General features: G+C 54.6%; 4 protein-coding genes across 7 annotated transcripts; 1 reads left to right on the forward strand and 3 right to left on the reverse strand.

Moving 5' to 3' along the window:
* Positions 1-380: 380 nt before the first annotated feature.
* On the reverse strand, positions 381-9,703 carry LTB4R (leukotriene B4 receptor). Of its 3 annotated transcripts, none has more exons than XM_065940052.1 (2): positions 9,648-9,703; positions 381-1,636 (listed from the first exon to the last, which is right to left on the reverse strand). In XM_065940052.1, the coding sequence occupies exon 2, from the start codon at positions 1,619-1,621 to the stop codon at positions 557-559; it is 1,065 nt and encodes a 354-aa protein (XP_065796124.1). In that variant the 5' UTR covers positions 1,622-1,636; positions 9,648-9,703; the 3' UTR covers positions 381-556. The 3 variants fall into 3 exon arrangements, with proteins under 3 accessions (XP_065796124.1, XP_065796122.1, XP_065796123.1); XM_065940050.1 differs by lacking the exon at positions 9,648-9,703 and adding an exon at positions 2,257-5,458; XM_065940051.1 differs by lacking the exon at positions 9,648-9,703 and adding an exon at positions 3,698-3,795.
* LTB4R2 (leukotriene B4 receptor 2) lies at positions 5,480-9,776 on the reverse strand. Of its 2 annotated transcripts, XM_065940047.1 has the most exons (3): positions 9,648-9,762; positions 6,929-7,024; positions 5,480-6,576 (listed from the first exon to the last, which is right to left on the reverse strand). In XM_065940047.1, the coding sequence occupies exon 3, from the start codon at positions 6,554-6,556 to the stop codon at positions 5,480-5,482; it is 1,077 nt and encodes a 358-aa protein (XP_065796119.1). In that variant the 5' UTR covers positions 6,557-6,576; positions 6,929-7,024; positions 9,648-9,762. The 2 variants fall into 2 exon arrangements, with proteins under 2 accessions (XP_065796119.1, XP_065796121.1); XM_065940049.1 differs by lacking the exon at positions 6,929-7,024 and having other exon boundaries at positions 9,648-9,776.
* CIDEB (cell death inducing DFFA like effector b) lies at positions 8,828-12,001 on the forward strand. Its single transcript, XM_065940054.1, has 5 exons — positions 8,828-9,283; positions 9,651-9,795; positions 10,692-10,841; positions 11,070-11,260; positions 11,431-12,001. Exons 1-5 carry the CDS (start codon positions 9,243-9,245, stop codon positions 11,561-11,563), a joined length of 660 nt encoding a protein of 219 aa, XP_065796126.1. The 5' UTR covers positions 8,828-9,242; the 3' UTR covers positions 11,564-12,001.
* Positions 12,002-12,088: 87 nt separating this feature from the next.
* On the reverse strand, positions 12,089-17,867 carry NOP9 (NOP9 nucleolar protein). Its single transcript, XM_065940046.1, has 10 exons — positions 17,500-17,867; positions 16,877-17,326; positions 15,841-15,951; positions 15,467-15,608; positions 14,614-14,806; positions 13,853-13,993; positions 13,331-13,456; positions 12,925-13,161; positions 12,608-12,713; positions 12,089-12,258 (listed from the first exon to the last, which is right to left on the reverse strand). The coding sequence occupies exons 1-10, from the start codon at positions 17,744-17,746 to the stop codon at positions 12,101-12,103; spliced, it is 1,911 nt and encodes a 636-aa protein (XP_065796118.1). The 5' UTR covers positions 17,747-17,867; the 3' UTR covers positions 12,089-12,100.
* Positions 17,868-17,978: the final 111 nt, after the last annotated feature.

Here is a 17,978-nt window from a genome sequence, read left to right on the forward strand (position 1 = left end):
CAGAGTCCTGGCAGGAGGTTGGAGTCCCACTAACAAAGATCCCCACACCAGCCCTCTGGGCAGACACCTCCTAGAAGGTCTAAATATTCTTCCTGTGCTGAGTCAGGGAGTCTGGCGTGATGGGCACACCTGGGTGGTCTTCCTTGGCCAGCTCCTTCAGGGGTCTGCAGACCTGTATTCCAAGTATGATCTGCAGATCACCTTCCTCAGAATTGGGGTGGGAAGGTCTGATTTCTCTGTCTCTGTGTCCCAAAACTGAAAAGCATGGGAAACTAAAGGATTGAGGAGCAACCAGGAGCACCCCAGTCCCCCATCATGAACACATCACACAGACCGGAGTTGACCCAGTTTCAGACTTCAGTTTTAATTGTAAAGCTGCCTGTGGGGACCCGGTTCCCATTCAGCCCTGACTTGTGCCCCTCCCCCGCTTCCGCCCCACTCTCCCACCAGCGTTCTCTTCCTGGGGGAAGGAGGGGGATGGTCAAAAATTGGGTCAGGCCAGCGGGGAGGGCATTCCCCCAAGCTAGGGTCTTTGCACTGCGGCCAGCCAGCAGGCCTAGTTGAGTTCGCTTCGCTCGAGAGGGTTGGTGGAGGCAGTGAGGCTCTCGGCGGGGTCAGGCTCGGGAGAGGCGGGGGTGCCCCTCACCGTCTGGGCCAGGGAGCCCCCGCGACGGCTGCTGGACGCCTCGGAGCCGGTGCCCTCCAACAGCTTGGCGACGAAGCCCATGCCGGCCGAGCGCAACAGGCCGCCCCCGGCGCACGCGTACAGCACGGGGTTCACGCTGCTGCTCAGGAAGGCCACTGTGATGAGCACGTGGCGGGCCAGGAGCAGCCGATTACCCACCGGTCCGGAACCCACGGCCTTGCCCGCTGCGGCGCGGAACCCCTCGGCCAGGTTCACCACGTGGTAGGGCAGCCAGAAGGCGGCGAAGGCCAGGATGATGAGCGCCACCAGGCGGCCGGTGCGGCGGCTGCGGCGGAAGCGCCGGGCCCGCAACCTGCGCCCGATGTCGCAGTAGCTGGCCACCACGACCAGGAAGGGCAGCAGGAAGCCGGTGATCACCTCGAAGAACAGATGGAAGGCCCGATGTCTTTCGCTGGGATACGTCAGGAAGCAGGTCAGGCTCCTATTATCCTTTTCCAAGTGCACCGTGCGGTACAAGAGGACGGGAGTGGCCAGCAGAACAGACACTACCCAGATGCCGGCCAGCACCCGCCAGGCGACCGCCTTGGTGCGCAGCTTCTGGGACACAAAGGGGAGGGCCACCGCCAGCGAGCGGTCCAGGCTCATGGCCGTGATAAGCAGGACGCTGGCATACATGCTGACTCCACAGACATAGTGGAACAGGCGGCAGCCGGATGTTCCGAAAGTCCAGGTGCCTTGGGCCACAGAGTGGAGGAAAAAGGGGGCAGTGAGCAAGACGGCCAGGTCGGCCAGGGCCAAGTGCAGCACCATCAGAGCAGTGACAGAGCGCTTCTGCAGCTTTGCCAGGATGCTCCACACCACAAAGCTGTTGCCAGGAAGCCCTACAGCCAGTGCCACTGACAGTACGATGATGACCAGCAGAGAGATGAACTTGACACCTGGTGAGGAGGGTGCCGCAGGAGATGTAGTGTTCATGGCTATAGCAAGGACCTGGAGAGTGAGGGTGACACGCACATGAAGGAAGGGTTTCCTGACACTCTGGACACACCTAGTCTGGGTACTCTCATCCGTCTCCAAGATCAGTACCATCAGATGCTGCTCACCAGGGTATACTACCCTCATCATCACCCACTGACCTGTCTTAAGGGGATCTGGCTGAGTAGAAAGATTAATTTCCTAACTGGGCCACAGAGCCCCTTCCTGCCCATAGACCCAATTGCAAAATATACAGCAACAGCAGAAGCAGTATTTCCAGACCCGTCAGCCACCGTCCCTTAGCAGACCCTAAAACCCAGAACCAAAGTAGAGGCTTTCCTTAACAATGCTGCACCTCTCAAAAGGCTAGCTCCTTTCCTCTACCACCCCCCCACTCCAGCCAGACCCTCAGCCCACTGAAGTGCCACCGATCTCTTCCAATCACCTACCCACTCACCCCAGAGGTGCCCAGGGTCCACCAAGAATAACAGGGATGGGGAAGATTTCGTGGACAGGAGACAAGACCAAGTCCTCTCAAGTTCCTTTACCACTGGTCAACTTTCTTTGGAAGTCCTTTGGACTTTCTCTTACAGCTTTGCTCCCTCCCCCCACCTCCCCTACTCCAGGGTACTCACTTAAGGCTTTGCCGGGCACTGGTTGGAAGCTGATGCCAATCCCAGGGTGAGGGCAGAATGGCGTAGCCTATCCCCAGATCTGTGCCGGTGCCAGGGGCCTGGCCTGGAGTCTGGGTGCTGTCAGTTAAGTCAGCTAGAGAGGAAGTACCAAAGAGCAGGGGAGGGGAGATGCACCTTCCTGAGGGTGGGGCGGAAACTCCTACCCACTCCCTTCACTAGGTGGGGTGGAATAGTCTTTGTGTTCCAGAAGAGCCCAGTGGGAAGGAGGACTCCTCAGGGGTGGGGCCAGAAGAGAAGAGCCCCGGAAGGAGCAATGAGAGAGGAAAGAGGAGTGAGGGGGTGGGTAGGCTGAAATGTGGCCTCAGATGAAGGTCTAGACTGAAGAATTGAACAGAATAATGAATTGTGTCATGCAAGAGAAGGAGAGAAGGAAGCCAGAGAGGGGAAATGGACTCAGACTAAGAGGTCAGAATGTTGAATATCTTTATATCTTCTGTAAACGATGTAGATTTTCAGATTAATAGGAAATGGGGGCTGGGGCTCGGTTCTGGGTTTGGGTCAGGTGATGTCATGACTTAAAGAGGACAGCACTCTGTCTTTGGCTTGGTTTCAAGCCATGACTGGGATTTGGTGGAGAGGACCCCCTTCCAGCACCCTCCATCCCTCCCCTCATTTAAAAGAACTAGTTCCATTCTAGGTCCATCTCCCTTTTCTTTCGTAGAAGCCAAATGGTCTCTCTAGTATCACACAGAATGACAATTTCTTCCCCTTCTTGAAGCACTTGCCTTGCGCTGCCAATGTGGCTACGCTGCCACATGAATTTGGACTTAAGATGTGGGGCTGGGCAAGTAAGTCAGCACTACCTCTTTCCTACCTTCCCACAGCTGATTTCTGTCCCACCTTAGACACAGAGGGAAAGCAGAGAAGAGCGCAAGAAGCAGACGTGAGAGAGGGGGGAACCAGGAATGTGGAAAGCGAAGCAGCCCCCAAAAGGATCACTCTTCCCCCTCCCTGGAAGGAGGGCAGTCTCCTCTTTTTGACTCTCCTGCAGAAGCTAAGAACCAAGAAGTCTAATCTTCAATCCAATCATGAGCCTTCCTGCTTCCCTTCCAACTCCACCACTTCTTGGGAAATATGCGCAATGGTGGTAATGGGTAAGAGTGTAATGGTGGTCATTGAGGTCCCTTAACCTTTGTAGTGGCCCCAGCTTTCCTGCTTTGAGAAAAGCCAGAGCAGGACTTCCCTGTGGTTAAGAATCTGCCTGCCAATACAGGGGATAGGGATTCAATCCCTGCTCCGGGAAGATTCCACATGCCAAGGGGCAACTAAGCCCATGTGCCACAATTCCTGAACCCGAGCCCTAGAACCTTCAAGCCACAACGAGAGAAGCCCCCTCAGTGAGAAACTCACACACCACAACTAGAGAGTAGCCCCCACTCACCACGACTTGAGAAAGCCCGTGCGCAGCTATGAAGACCCAGCACAGCAAAAAATAAGTAAATTAATTTTTTTTAAGAAATAAAAAAAGAGAAGAGCCAGATCAGAGTTGACCCAGCAGCTATCAGCTAGAGGATATGATGAAAAGAGATGGGCTGAAACCGCAGTAAGAGCTAGAGGCAGAGTTGAGGAAGAACCTTCTGGCCACAGACGGCGTGTGGGATAGGAAATGTGTAACAGAAGTTAGGAAGCCTCTGCTCTGGTGCGCGAGGACAGGAAGAAAGCCACAAAGTCAGTGTTTGGGGATAGAAGCTTCTGGCTCAGAGCTCTGGGGTCACCCAGAGGCCCCTTCTGACAGGAACTAGGTTGTCTTTGCCTCCTCTTCCAAGCTGCTCCCCACCTCCATCTCTCTCTATGGTCTTTCTCCCTCTGCCCCAGACTAGACACTCTAACCATACTTTCTGCCCTCCCCATCAAGTACAGAGCTCTGTCCAATCCCAGTTTTGGTGACCCTGGCCCGACCCTGAGGACTGGATTTCCTCTAACTTGACTTCTGCCTGGGTGGTGTAAACAGTCAAAAAAGCAGAACCTAGGGTGATGGTCGGTGTGACCACTCAAGTAATCAAACATCTACATTTGTTAGAGACTCAGGGGCCTGGGACAAGAGACTTGCAGTGCTAACACTGAGAAAGTCCTAGACAAATGGGGATGAGCTGGTTACCCTAGTGACCACACGTGTGTGCACATGGACATCCCCTAAAAGGACTCCATCCTACATTCCCAAACTCAAAAGTGTCAGGATCCAGAACAATTTTGAGACCTAGAGAGATTCCAAACGATGGGAACTGAGAAGTATTGGGGGAGGTGAGGAACAGCTAGCAGTCTTGGGAGAAGCCAAGACTTGGCAGAGAGGAAAAAGTGAGAAAGGAGAAGTGGCGTCTCCCTGAAAAATTCCTTTTGTCTTCCAGATATCCACACCGTTCCTCATACCCCTCAACTCCAACCCCCAGAAGCCTCCTGGGTGAGTGAGTGTCTGCTCCTGAGCGCCTTTTTTGAGTCAGGTGACCTTTTCAGGGAGAGTTACATTCAGAGAAGGTAAGTCTCCGACTTCCAAGGCCCCTCCCCCGGTGTGCCAACCACAAGACAGACAAGAACACTTTCCTTTCAAACCCTACAGACTGACTTTCCCTTCCCAGAGCCAGTTTCCCACCCACTTAGCTCTAACAGACTGGGAGAATAGATCTTATCACCATCTCTCTGCCAAGCACTCACACCTTCCCTTCCTCTTTCTCCGTTTATTTCCAGAGTGGTTCTATGGGTGGGCTTGGGGGAGCCAGGCCATCTGGGCTAGGGAGGACAGGCTAGGATGCCACCGAGGGCTGGCATTGCCCAGCCTCGGCCTGACCCAGCCAGCAGTGAGCTAGGTGATACAGGGTAGTTTCACTCAAGTAGGATAACCCACTGGAGGGAGCACGCTTAAGCTATCCTGTAATGTATTTCACACAATTTCACAGTGTCTTTCACAACAGCTATTGGCAACAAGTTAGCAGCTCTGGCACCCGGGTACATGCCAGCCTGCAGGTACATGATATTCTTTAATACGGGCCATCACCACTCCCAGTCCTGGGAGGAACCTGGGCCTGCCCCAGATGTATAATAATTCTGTCCAGAGAGATCTCAACGCTGGTAGGAGAAGGATCCCCAAACCATCCAGAGTGGTTCCCTGAGTTCCAAGGGGGCGCTGGAAGGGGTCAGGGAAGAGCAGGCCTGGTGGTAGGGTCTGACGTCAAGGGTCCCAACCCCGACTATCCTTCTGCGCCCCGCCCCCAGGGTCTCCATTGCCGCCGCCCTGTCCCACCACTTTGAGCCGAGGGGTAGCTCGGAGCTCCAAGGTCCCCTCCCTAGAGCGGCCGCCCCCTCGGGCCTCTCCGGAGCCCTCAAAGAGCCGCATGAGGAAGCGGGGACCCGCCCGGGGCAGGAGATCCCCGGCGGTGAAGAGGTAGAGCACCGGGTTGACGCTGGAGCTGAAGAAGGCCAGAGCCGTAGTTCCGGCTCGCGCCGCCTGGCCCGCCCCGCCCAGCCTGGCGAAGGCCCCTTCGGGCGGAGCCAGAGCGGCGAGCGCCTGCAGCAAGTTGACGGCGTGGTAGGGGGCCCAGAGCAGGCCGAAGGCTAGCACGATGGCGCCCACCAGTCGGCCCACCCGCGTCACGCGCCGCCCGGCGCCCCAGCGGACGCCCCGCAGCCGCGCCAGCGTCACGCCGTAGCAACCGAGCACCAGCCCGAAGGGCAGCACGAAGGCGGTCAGAGTCTCCAGGCTCAGGTGGGCGGCGGCGTGGGCGGCCGACGGGTGGCACAGCTGGCACACACGGTCCGCCCCGAGGTGACGGTAGACGGCCGCCGGGGTGGCAAGCACCAGGGCGGCCAGCCAGACGGCCAGCAGCAGGCGGCGGGCCAGGGCCGGGCTGCGTAGCCGGGGCGCCAGGAAGGGGCGCGTGACGGCGAGGCAGCGCTGCAGGCTGAGCAGGCCGGTGAGCAGCACGCTGGCGTACATGCTGAGCGCGCACACGTAGTACACGACCTTGCAGCCCGCCTGGCCCAGCGGCCAGGCCTGCCGGGTCAGGAAGGCCACGAAGAGCGGCGTGAGCAGCAGCACCGCGCCGTCGGCCAGCGCCAGGTGCAGCACGAGCGTGGCCGCCAGGGGGCGCCCTCGCGCGGACCGCCAGCCGGCCAGGCTCCACACCACGAAGCCATTGCCGGGCAGCCCCAGCAGCGCCGCCAGCAGCAGGAAGGCTGTCCCCGTGGCTCGCGAGGTCTTCCAGCTCAGCAGCGTCTCGTTCCCTGGCGGACGGTAGCAGGCCGACATTCTTCTGTGCTTACAGGAGGCTGGAAAAGGCCGTGGGACGCATTCAGGTGGGGCAGAAGCCCACGTTCCGCCTGATGCCAGTGACAACGGACTGAGCGTCCCTCACTCCTCTGCAGCCTGCCTCTGTTTTGTCTGGAGGCCTCTCTCTTCCCCCCCAGGACCCCAGCCCCAGCTCAAACACTACTCTTGGAACCCGTATCCCCTGCTCTCTGTCGGGCCACCTCCCCAGTCCTGACTCCCAGCTGTCCCTGCCTCCACCTCCACCCTTCTCACCTGGCCTCTCCTTCTTGGCCCGGCCCCAGTCCCTGTATGTATACACCGCAGGGCAAAAGTGAGTGGAGGGGAGTAAGGTCTAGTGGGCAATCTACTTACCTAGCTGGACGGGAGCAGGGTTGGGGGCACTCCAGGGGCCTGGGGACGCCCAAAGGCAAAGCGGCAGTGGGCAAGTTGCCTAAGTCTGTCCTGTCCCTGTTAGGTTGGCAGAGGGTGAGGCAGAAACAGGGAGGGACAAGGTGGGGCTCCTCTTGGGCCTTTCCAGGAGCCCTCCCTCACCGGGCTGCTTCCCATCACTAACTCGTCCAGGCATGTGAGAGCCTGCCTCCCCAGGAAACAGGATAAGCTGAGGGGGTGCAGGTAAGGTTCCCTGGGTGTGTGGGTGAGTAGGGCCACTGCCTGATCCTGCCCCTGGGTCCTACCTCTGTGCTCATTTCCCCCCTGCAACACACACACCCCACCCCCCAGTTCTCAGCCCTCCCATTCTGCAGTTCTTAACGCTGTCAGATGTCCCTTGCCAGCTCTCCGCAGAGAAGGCAACCAAGTCCTCATTCCCATAGCTGCTGTATCTTTGCCTGTTTTCGGACTCCTGACCCTGCTAAGCCCCACTTTTCCTCAGCTTCCTACCTATCCCCTTTCACCTCCTGCCTTGGGCCCTGCCCCACTCACTCCAGCCTCACGGCTCTCAGAGGGCTGTCAATGAGCTTTCAGTGTAGAGCATGGGGCTAAGTTCCCGGGGGGAGTGGGAGATGCACGGAGGTGTGACGGGCTTATAGGCTGCGTGAAGAGTTGTGGCACACACCCATGAAGAGGCCACACGACTGAGCTGCACCAGGATACAAGGTGAGGAAAAAGGAGAGGCTGCAGTGTAGAGACATACTGAAAGGAAGCCTTCTCTGGGTGGAGAGGCCAGGCAAAACTTAGAAATGAAATTTCGCAGATGGATGAAATTGAGGGAAGAAGGAAAAAGGCTTCTGCCTGTCAACAGCCAGAAAGGGGCTCCTTGGGCCAGGACACCAGTATTGTCTCGGTTTGGTTTCCCTCCCAGCAGAGCTTGAGTCAAGGGTGTGGATACAGGTAATCCTGTCTTTAGGGGGTCAGCTCGGGAAGCCAGAGTGAGGGCAAGGGAAGGGGAAGAGGGGAGCCAGTGAGAGCGCGTTACTGAGTTCCTGCAGTGGGCTCCAAGAACCTCTGAGCACACAGAATACCTTCCAGAAGGACAGAAGGCTGATGATTATGTCCAGCTCGCCTTCCCCATTGTTTGAGGGTTGTCCTAGAGGCTTTAATGCCCTAACGCACACTTGCAGCCTGCACTGTACACCTTCAGACAAGGCTCCTGGACAGTGTGTGTGTGATGTGTTCACTCACAGTGAGTGTCTGAGCTTCCACACAACTGTTCATCACAACCGTAGCTGAAGTGAGAGATGGGACACGGGATACCTAAAGCTAAAGTCCATCAAAGGAGGCATTTTCTCTGCCCCAACCATGACTGTGCATGCTGTCGCTCAGCCATGTCTGACTCTTTGTGACCCCATGGACTGTAGTCCACCAGGCTCCTCTGTCCATGGGATTCTCCGGACAATACTGGAGTGGGTTGCCATGACCTCCTCCAGGGCATCTTCCTGACCCAGGGACTGAACCCACATGTCTCCTGCATTGGCAGGCAGGTTCTTTACCATTAGCGCCACCTGGGAAGCCCCCCTCCATGACTCCTTCATGCTAATTAAGTGGCCAGTGGGAGGGAAAAGTGCGTGACTAATCCACTGTGACTGAAGACGGCAGTTCTAGAAAAGGAAGTCAGAGAAATGTTAAGCCAGCCCTTCCCCTGGACCACAGAAGGAAGAGCAGGAAAGCAGGAAGGCCAGGGTCCTAGACAGGATCCTGATGATCCTGGATCCATGGATCACACCCCATGGGCGCACACGGCCTCCTGTTTTCTCCAAGCCCTGCGGGTGCTCAGCACAGCCTCCTTTTTCCTAAAACTGCAGTTCATGTTTTTTTCAGTAGGTGGCAGCATATACAGAGCAAATCACACAAGGCAGCTTTGCACAGATTGGCAGCTAGAAATTCCCTCCATATAAAGAAATACGCCAGAGATTACATTCCATCCAAATTCTCTCACATCACACACTGCCACCAGAAACACACACAAAACCGCCATGGCTTTGGCCTGGCGTCTTGGGGCCTCAACCCTTCCACCACCACGCCCCTCCCCTCCCCCACCTCGGACTTTGCCCTGCGTGCTGGCCAGGCAGAGGGGGCCAGAGTCCAGGCTTGACTCATCCCCCGACTCATTGGGGCTCAGATCTCAGCTCCGTAACAGAAAACACCACCACTTCAGCTCCAACCCAGCAGAGAAGCACCCAGCCTAGGACTCCAGGGAGAGGCCCCTCTCCGGGTCCCTCTCTCCACCATGGAGTACCTCTCTAACCTGGACCCCAGCGGCCTGCTCAGGTGACTCCTAACCCTCCACTCCACTCTCCGGCTCTGGGTATATGGGCAGAGCCACAACGCTCCACTCAGCCTCTAGTTTCCTAGCTCTCCAATTTGTACCCCTCTCCCTCCCTGCCACCGCTTGTCACAGTGGGCTTGTCTAGATTATGACCCACACCCAGCCCCCCATTCTCCCCATTCCCCCTCCAGCCCCCCATTTCCTCCACCCCCCAGTCGGTAGTCTCCTCTTCTCCCTGGGCTGCTCTAATCTGCACACCTAGATCCTCTCTCCCAACTCCCCTAACACTGCAGCTACCCCACCCACGCCCATCATTCCCAGTACACTCAGCAGACCTCTCACTCCTTGACCTTCCTTCCCACCTACCAGGTCAGTATCCAATATGAGCTCTGATTTGGGCCGAAAGGTCTGGACCTCGGCTCCACCACCCCAGCGACCTTTCCGAGTCTGTGATCACAAGCGGACCACCCGGAAAGGCCTGACAGCTGCTACCCGTCAGGAACTGCTAGACAAGGCGAGTGAGTCAAGTCCCTGGGTTCCAAGAGTGGGGGCAGCCAAGGGGCTAGTCAAGAGGGAGAGCTTGGAATGAGCAGAAAGAGCTGTGGTTATTACATGGCTGCCCCTCCCTCTGAGGGATGAAAGCAGGGAGGTCAGCCCAATGGGTTCTACTGCATTTGAGGCGATTCATTTTTTTTCTAAGGAGCGAGCTTGTCTTTGGGGGTGGGGAAGGAGTGGATAGGGTTGGAACAATACATTTCAGAACTCCAGTGTATGGAACAGCAATGTCTGACAGACCAAATTCAAATCCTGATTCTGCCGCTTCCTACTGTCAAACCTTGGGAAGGTATTCAGCCCATCAAAACTTCAGTTTCTTCATTTGTAAAAAGGAAATGATACAGCTACCTCCTAGGGCTGTGGAAAGGTGTAGAATATAAAGTATGAAAGTTCTACACAGATACTTGACCCTCGTGAAGACTCAAAAAGGTGAAAACAGTTACTGAAAACAGTTCTGGAGAACTCTGTGAGGGTTGGGGAGAATGTGGTGGGGCATTGGAGATGAGACCCCATCACGGCAGGCCTTGTCAGCATAATACCTTTACCCCAGAGAACTTGGCTAGCTTTTCAATTCCAAACTGGCAGGTGTGGCTTGGAGGGAAGCTGGGAGAGATGTCAGTGTCATGGTAGGAGCAAAATAGGACAAATAAGAAAACAACAGGCCCTAATGAGGGTTTCCCAACAACTAAACAACACTGTGAGCTGGAGCCTTTTGAAGGGATGCCAGAGAACCGGCGAGGAGAGTTGGGGTTATCAACCAGCACCCAGGGCCAACTGTTGGGTGCTGGGCAGCTGGACAGGGACAGGGCACAGGATAAGCTCTGCCCCTCCCGTCCTGCTTTTGCCACTGGGCAGGCTCTGGAGACCCTGGTGCTGAGTGGAGCGCTCACACTGGTGCTGGAGGAAGACGGGACCACCGTGGAGAGCGAGGACTTCTTCCAGCTGTTGGAGGATGACACGTGCCTGATGGTGCTGGAGTTGGGACAGAGCTGGAGGCCCCGCAGGGTGAGGCCCATCTGGGGCTGCAGACCACTGATCCCTTCTGTCTCTCCCAAGCCTCTTGTCTCGCCTAACCCTGATCTTGGGGGCAGAGGCAACGAGAGAGGTGAGGAGTTGTCAGAGACTCCTCACAGTGGACAAGCAGTCCAGGACCGGGGCGGGGGCGGTGTCTGTCCCAGGGCTGACCGGTTTAGTGGTGAAGCCCCAGGACATTGACCAGGGGGTGCCCTGCAGAGCGGGGTGCTGCCGTACGGCCTGGGCCGGGAGAAGCCCAAGCACAGCCAGGACATCGCCCGCATCACCTTCGACGTGTACAAGCAGAGCCCTCGCGATCTCTTCGGCAGCCTGAACATCAAAGCCACGTTCTACGGGCTCTACTCCATGAGCTGTGACATTCAAGGACTCGGCCCAAAGAGAATACTCAGGTCAGAGGCCACACGCCACACTTGCCCACCCCTACAGTTGCAGCCCCAGCAATTCCTTCTCGTGCTGTCCCCCACCGTTAGCTCTCCCTTGTGGAAACCCCCAGCCTCCAGCCTGTGGCCGCCTCCCAGGCTCCCCCCACCCCTGACTTCCTCCTGTCTCCGCCCTGCAGGGAGCTCCTCCGATGGGCCTCCTCACTGCTGCAAGGTCTGGGCCACCTGCTGCTGGGCATTTCCTCCACCCTTCGTCGTGCAGTAGAAGGGTCTGAGCGGTGGCAGCGGCAGGGCCGCCTTAAACCCTACTGAGGAGGAGGTCTGAGCTTTCCCCCAGCCTCACCCCAAGAGACAGACTGTAAAGGACTGTGACAGCATCGAGCTTGGGGGCCTGCACGGTGCAGGCTGGCTAACTCACTGCTCTCCCCACTGTCCTCTGATGTGGTAGCAACAGGCCCGTCGGCATGATCCTTCCACTCCCAGCCTATACCCGTTCCTGACTGCTACACCCCTTCCTGACCATCGTTCCAGCCTCCCACTTACCCTGAAAGGCCACAGCCTGTCCCCAGGTGTCTGGATCCCATCCTGATTGCCGCTACATCTAGAAGGCATTACCGCTCCCCTGCTGTCCCTAGGCTCCTCGGTGCCCTGAACAGAGCCCTCTCTAACTTCACCTTGAGGTCTCTATTTCTTTGTACCCTTCCCCCTGCAACATAACAGAAGTGTTTCCAATAAAAATATAAAAATGTTTATCGGTAAGACATTTGACTCCCATTTAAACTAGAACAGGGCAGGATAGATACTTCCTCTCCCCACCCCCATCAATACCCAGTCCCAGATCCCAAGCCCTCAGTCTTCAAGTATGGAGTTCAAGGCTCGCCTCCTCTTGGCCACCGCCCCCTGCTCCCGCTCCCAAGCTTCTCGACGCTTCAGGAAGGTCGTCAGGGCCACGTTTCGAGCCACGTGGTGGCCAAAAGGGTCTCTTATCAGCTCCTGGTTCCGCTCCCCTGCAAAGGGAACCATTCATGTTCAGTATCACCATGCACTCATCCCCCTAGGCTTGAAGAGACTCTACTTGGGGAGAAGGTCCCTCCATTTTTTTGGAACCCTGGGTCTGCCTCAGGATAAAGTTCACGCCTCACTGTCCAAATAATAGAAATGGAATCAGAGGGCTACACGGGGGGGGGGGGGGGGGGGCAGACTACAAGGAGGGGAGGGGAGAGCAGACTGCTCAGAACCCACAGCCAAAAGCACCCTTTTGAACTGAAGTCTGTTGAATTTAGGTTCACTCTCAGCCATCCAGCTTTTCAGAATAAGGAAAACGAACATCTGGAAAGGTCAAAGAGAGGCGCTCACCCAGCTCAGCAGCAATTTCCTTCCGGGCCCCCAAGGCTGCTCCGCTCCAGATAGCATCTAGCACACGGCTGCCATGGCGACTACAGGCCAGAGTCACATAATGTCCCTGCATTGAGATAAGTAAGATAGAGCCATCTAGGGCAGTCTGTAAAAGGGCGTTGTTGGTCGGGGTGGGGTGGGGAGGTGAAGTTAGAGGCCAAGTTGAAGCAGTCTAGGAACTACGCATCCTCTCTGTGACTGAAGGCCAGTCCCAGGGAAAGCACACACTCTCCAAATGGAGGGATGGCAGAGGAATCAAAACAGAAGACAAATCTAACCTTTAGGGTCTTCAGCACGCGGCGGCGCTGCTTGCGTGTCACGGAGGGGCTGGAGAGGACAGCATCAAGCACATGGGAACCAGCAGGGCTTCGGGCCAGAGTCAGAAGCTGTGGTCCTGTCAAGGCACCGAGACTTCCAAGTATGAGACAAGGGCTGGAGAAATGCAGCAGATGCTGGAGCAGGAGAGACCCAAGAACTGTGACCTCCCCCAGCTCCCTGGCGGTGGCCATTTCCACCTGAAAGGACAAAGACAGGGTATTAGGAGGCAGCCACCAAACTGCCACCCTCACTTGGATGAAGCCAGAGACCTCACCGCCCTCACCTCGGTTGTGAGGGGCTTCCTAAGCTCTGGGAGGCCTGGTTCCCAAGTAGTCACAGGCTTGGCCTCTCCCCTACCTCACCCACCTGGTGCTCCATGGGCACTGCCCCCTCCTCCTCCTCCAGTCCATAGTACACCTCATAAGCCATCAAAGCGGCAAAGAGGGGCACACAGGCCACTTGCCGGGAAGAGGGCTCTGCACAGTGGAATGCCTAGAAGGGAAGACAGAACGTGATGAAACTGAGAACTACCTCATCCAACACCTTGGCTTTCCAGCCAGGGGAAACCGTTCAGGACAGGTGCCTGACTCCACAAGGACATAAGCTGCATGCAGAGAGGATCTCATCTTCCTTGCTGTATTCACAGCCTCCGTATATATAACAGGGGCTGAATAAATATTTTTTCCTTAAAACTTCTTTCTTTGTCCTGAGAGACATTTTTCATTCCAGGGCCATGATTTGGCTCTGGCTTCATTTCCCCCATATTTGTGAACTCGCTGGGCATCACATCCCATGGATCCAAAAATACAACAACTGAAGATTAGCTAAATCCTAGCAGGTAGAACTTGAACTCAGGGTACAAATCGATTGCGGGTAACCCCCACTCACCTCCAACAACAGCTGCAGGACCTGGGCTTGGTGGGTCCCAACTCTGCGGCAGGCGCCAACCAGGGCAATGACTACCCCTGGGTGACCCTGGGCCAGCACAGCTTCCAGGGCGGGGCTCAGCTCCTCAAACACAGGGGACAGCTGAGGGGAGACATGGGACAAAAAATCTGACATTCTGGTAACAGTGGGCTAAGTTATTTGATGAAATCTTCCTACCAAAAGCAACTAAAAATGCTAGGTAAAACATAAAAGCATTGGCAATAGCAAGACTTTGGTTTGGGTGGATAAGGAAGGTCCAGAACAAAAGGAGTCTTAGAGGTGAGGCCTCACATGGGGAGGGGAAGGATAAGGGAGGGCTAGAATTAAACCTGCCCTTCCATCCTAGCTCTCAACCCAGAGGATCCCAGCAAAGCATGCCTTGGCACTAAACAGCAAAGAGAAAGAGAAGCTATGAAAGCAGTTCTGCTGCTCACATGGATTTGCAGCCAAGCACCCAGAGACTGAGCAAGCCACAGAATCTCAGGCTGAGAACTTGAATTAAGCCAATCTCCTAGTGGCATTGGCACCTGAGAAAAGCTAAAGCACATCCTTTCTGGGAAGAAGGCACCTTCACCCTAAGCTCTGGGAAGCCTCCAGGAGTGAGTTCTCAAGGGGAATGGCCAGCACACTCACTGTTGGAAATACAGAGGCATGTACAGAATAAAGCAAAGCCCAGTGAACAAAAAATAACAGAAACAGACTTGGCCAAGTTCCCAACTCACCAGCTCAGGGGTGGTGATAGCATCCAGGAAACGCTGCAAAGGGAAGTTGGCAATAGAATGTGCAGCCAAGGCCTGCAGCTGCCCTTGGAGGTGATCTTCAAAGAGGCTCTGGAGCCTTGGGGGCTCTGACACTAGCAGCACCTGCTCCAGGAGCCTGGAGCTTGTCTGATCTCGCAGAAACAGCAATAGGGGGCTGGGGACAAGGAGAAGGTGATCAGGTAGTCTTCACTTCATTCTAAATACTCACATCACTGGACTTATCATGGTGATCATTTTGAAGTGTACTGAAATAGCAAATCACTACCCTGTGTAACAGGAACTAACATAATGTTGTAGGTCAATTATACTTCAAGAACAAACAAATGAGGAAAAGAGATCAGATTTGTGGTTACCAGAGACAGGGGGTCTGGGGGAGGGGGAATTCGCTGGAGACAATCAAAAGTTACAAAATTCTATTTATAAGGTAAATATATACTAAGGATGTAATGCATAACATAATAAATACAATACTACCATATGTTATATACAAAAGTTGTTAAATCCTAAGAATTTCCATCACTAGGAAAAAAAATTTTTTTTCTCATTTCTTTAATTTTGTATATAAATGAGATGATGGATGTTCACTAAACTTATTGTGGTAACTGTTTCATGAGGTAAGCCAGTCAAATCATGCTGTATACCTTAAAATTATATAGTGCCATATGTCAATTATATCTCAATAAAACTAGACAAAAAAGTAAAACAAAAAAATAAACACACACATACAGAGAATGGAAACAAACAAAATACCCACATCATGTCATTCATTTCACACAGCCTACCACCTTGATCAATTCTGAGGCCCTGTCCATACCTGCCATCTGCTGAGGAATTCCGGCTACTCAGATAGCCAATCACAGCATTGCAGAGGTGGGCACAAAACTGGGGCAGCTTGCTGTGTAAGATCTGTAAGGCCACTTGAAGGCAGAAGCTGGATATCTTGTCAGTGATAAACACTGTGGGGGAGGGCAGAAATAATAAAAGTGGCTTTCCCAAAATCCAGACAACCTACACAACCTCAAACCTCAGGCAACAAGGTACAAGGGACTATGGACAAAAATGGTCTAGATAGAGCCTTTACAACATCAAACCAGGCAAGATGCAAAAAAAAGAGGAATAAGAACCTTGTTTGATGATAATCCTCTCCAAAAAAGAAGATCCGAGATCTTCCTCTATTTCCCTCCTTACCAGCAATGTCCTTTAGAAAGCAGGAGCTCAGGTTCTGAAGGCAATTCAAGAAGGTTTCAGGGACCTCAAAATCAGATGCCTTACATTCCCGAGATGGGGACTTTTGTGCTTCTGAAGGAAAATCAAGAACATATACAGTGGTGAGACCACAGACTGCCATCCTGAAGAGAAAAGAATTACACAGCTGAACAAGGATTTGGCCTGGAGATGAAGAATGCATATGATACAACTCAATGTCTCATCTCATCTCCATGACTGAACTGAGAATACATTTCCCTTTTAATTTTTCTAAGAAACTTCAACCAGATTCCACATGGTCCATAGGAGATAGTCCAAACTCTTCACTCAGGAAATCAAGGTGTTCCAAAATCAGGCCCCACCTAAACTCACTATCCTATTTCCCAACATTTTTCAAAATGTAGCTCTGCTGCCTATGAGTGTATTATGAAATCAATCCAGTGGGTCTCAACAAGCACTTTTTAATGTAACACACAGAATAAAATGAAAAAGGAGGAAACTCCCTGGTGGTCCAGTGGTTATGGGTCTGCACTCCCACTGCAAGGGGCAAGGGTTTGATCCCAGGTTGGTGAACTAAGATCTTGCAAGCCACACATGGCACAGGAAAAAAAAAAGGGGGGGGGGGGGGAGAAAATATCAGTGGGTTGTATGTAGAAGAGTCTTGCTTCCTGACCTTTGGCTTGAATCCAATATGTGTATATACACATACATGTATACTGAATGATGCTTGAAAACTGTTTTCTTACTGTGAGCTGTAATTGAAAAAAAAAAGCTTGAGAGGCAATGCTCAAGTTAATCACCTCTTCCACTTGCCCCCATTCTCATAGCTGTTCCCTAAACACACATAGGCGTCCTCACCTCTGGGCCTCTACGTGCACTAATCTTTGGCCTGCTATATCCCTGTCCTAATTTTACCGCTAATTCCTCAAGGACATAAAGAAATCTTCTGCCTACTCTCTCCTGAACTTCCTAAACTCTCCTTCCCTGGAGGTCCACACCCCTTTCTTGTAATACTTACCAGGTGACTGGGAGCCTCGGTGCCTGGCTCTCTCAGACTCCAGAAGAGTCCCTCCCAATACCTGCAGCAAAGTTCTGACCACGAAGCTGCCGTGTGTGTCTCCACAATAGAAAAGAAAATCATCACAGACCTCAGCAGCTAGTCCCAGGACCAGCTCCTCCAGGGTCTCCACATGACCATCCTTCCCATCCTCCTCCTCCTCCTCTTCCTCCTCTGCAGGGCTCCCTAGCAATCGAGGCAGCTGCAGCAAAGCGCTTTGCAAAACGTGGACCCCACATCGATGACAGGCCACAAAGCGCAAATCGGAGTGCAGAGCGGCCCATACTCGACACAACGGCTTCCGGGGACTGAACCCCAACAGTTCCTGTAGCATCTCACTGCCACTCCGGTTTGTGGCCAAGGCTAGGGCCTGAGCCTCTACTTCTTTCAAAACATTGTGCACCATCAGCTCTGAAAAAAAACAAGACATACATTAAAGAGAATGAGAGGAGGATAAGGTTATGCTTTAAGGGAGACGAAACTAAGTCCTCACACCCTGGGGAGCCACGAAATTGTCCTTACCTGTCCTGAACTTTATGCCCAACCAGTTCCTCCCTGATCCCTCTCCCCAAGTTGCTCCCTACCTCGTTCTTCTCCCGTCTCAGGGGCCTCTTTCAGCGCGGACAGCGCCCGGCGGAAATACCCCAGAGCTTCTGGGCTCAGGTGAGGGTGCTCATCTGGGGCCAGTTCCGAGCGCCCATCCGGAGGCGGCCAGGGATGTCGCTGGCGGCCTGGTGGGGGGTGCCCGGCGCCCTTGGCCCCGCGCCGTCGTTTTCCGCCAGCTGGGAACCGGCGCCCCTGTTTGTGGGGGGAACCTGGACCCAGGCCCATGGGTGCGTCGGGGCCGCTCCGCCCGGGAAAGCTGCCTTAGCCGCTGAGGGAACCTCAGTCAGCCGGGTGCGGGCCTGGACCCAACAGAGTTTAGAAACTCCGGCACGCTTAAGGCGCAGCATTAGACGTCATAGCCTCGCGACGGCCTCTCTGGGGAAGGCGTGGCTGAGTCTCTGGATCGCCCCGCCCCGCTGGCGGGTCCTGGCCTCCGCCCCTTGTCCAGGCTCCTGAT

Source organism: Muntiacus reevesi, chromosome 7 (genome assembly GCF_963930625.1).
Source record: "Muntiacus reevesi chromosome 7, mMunRee1.1, whole genome shotgun sequence".
NCBI classification, from domain to species: domain Eukaryota; kingdom Metazoa; phylum Chordata; class Mammalia; order Artiodactyla; family Cervidae; genus Muntiacus; species Muntiacus reevesi.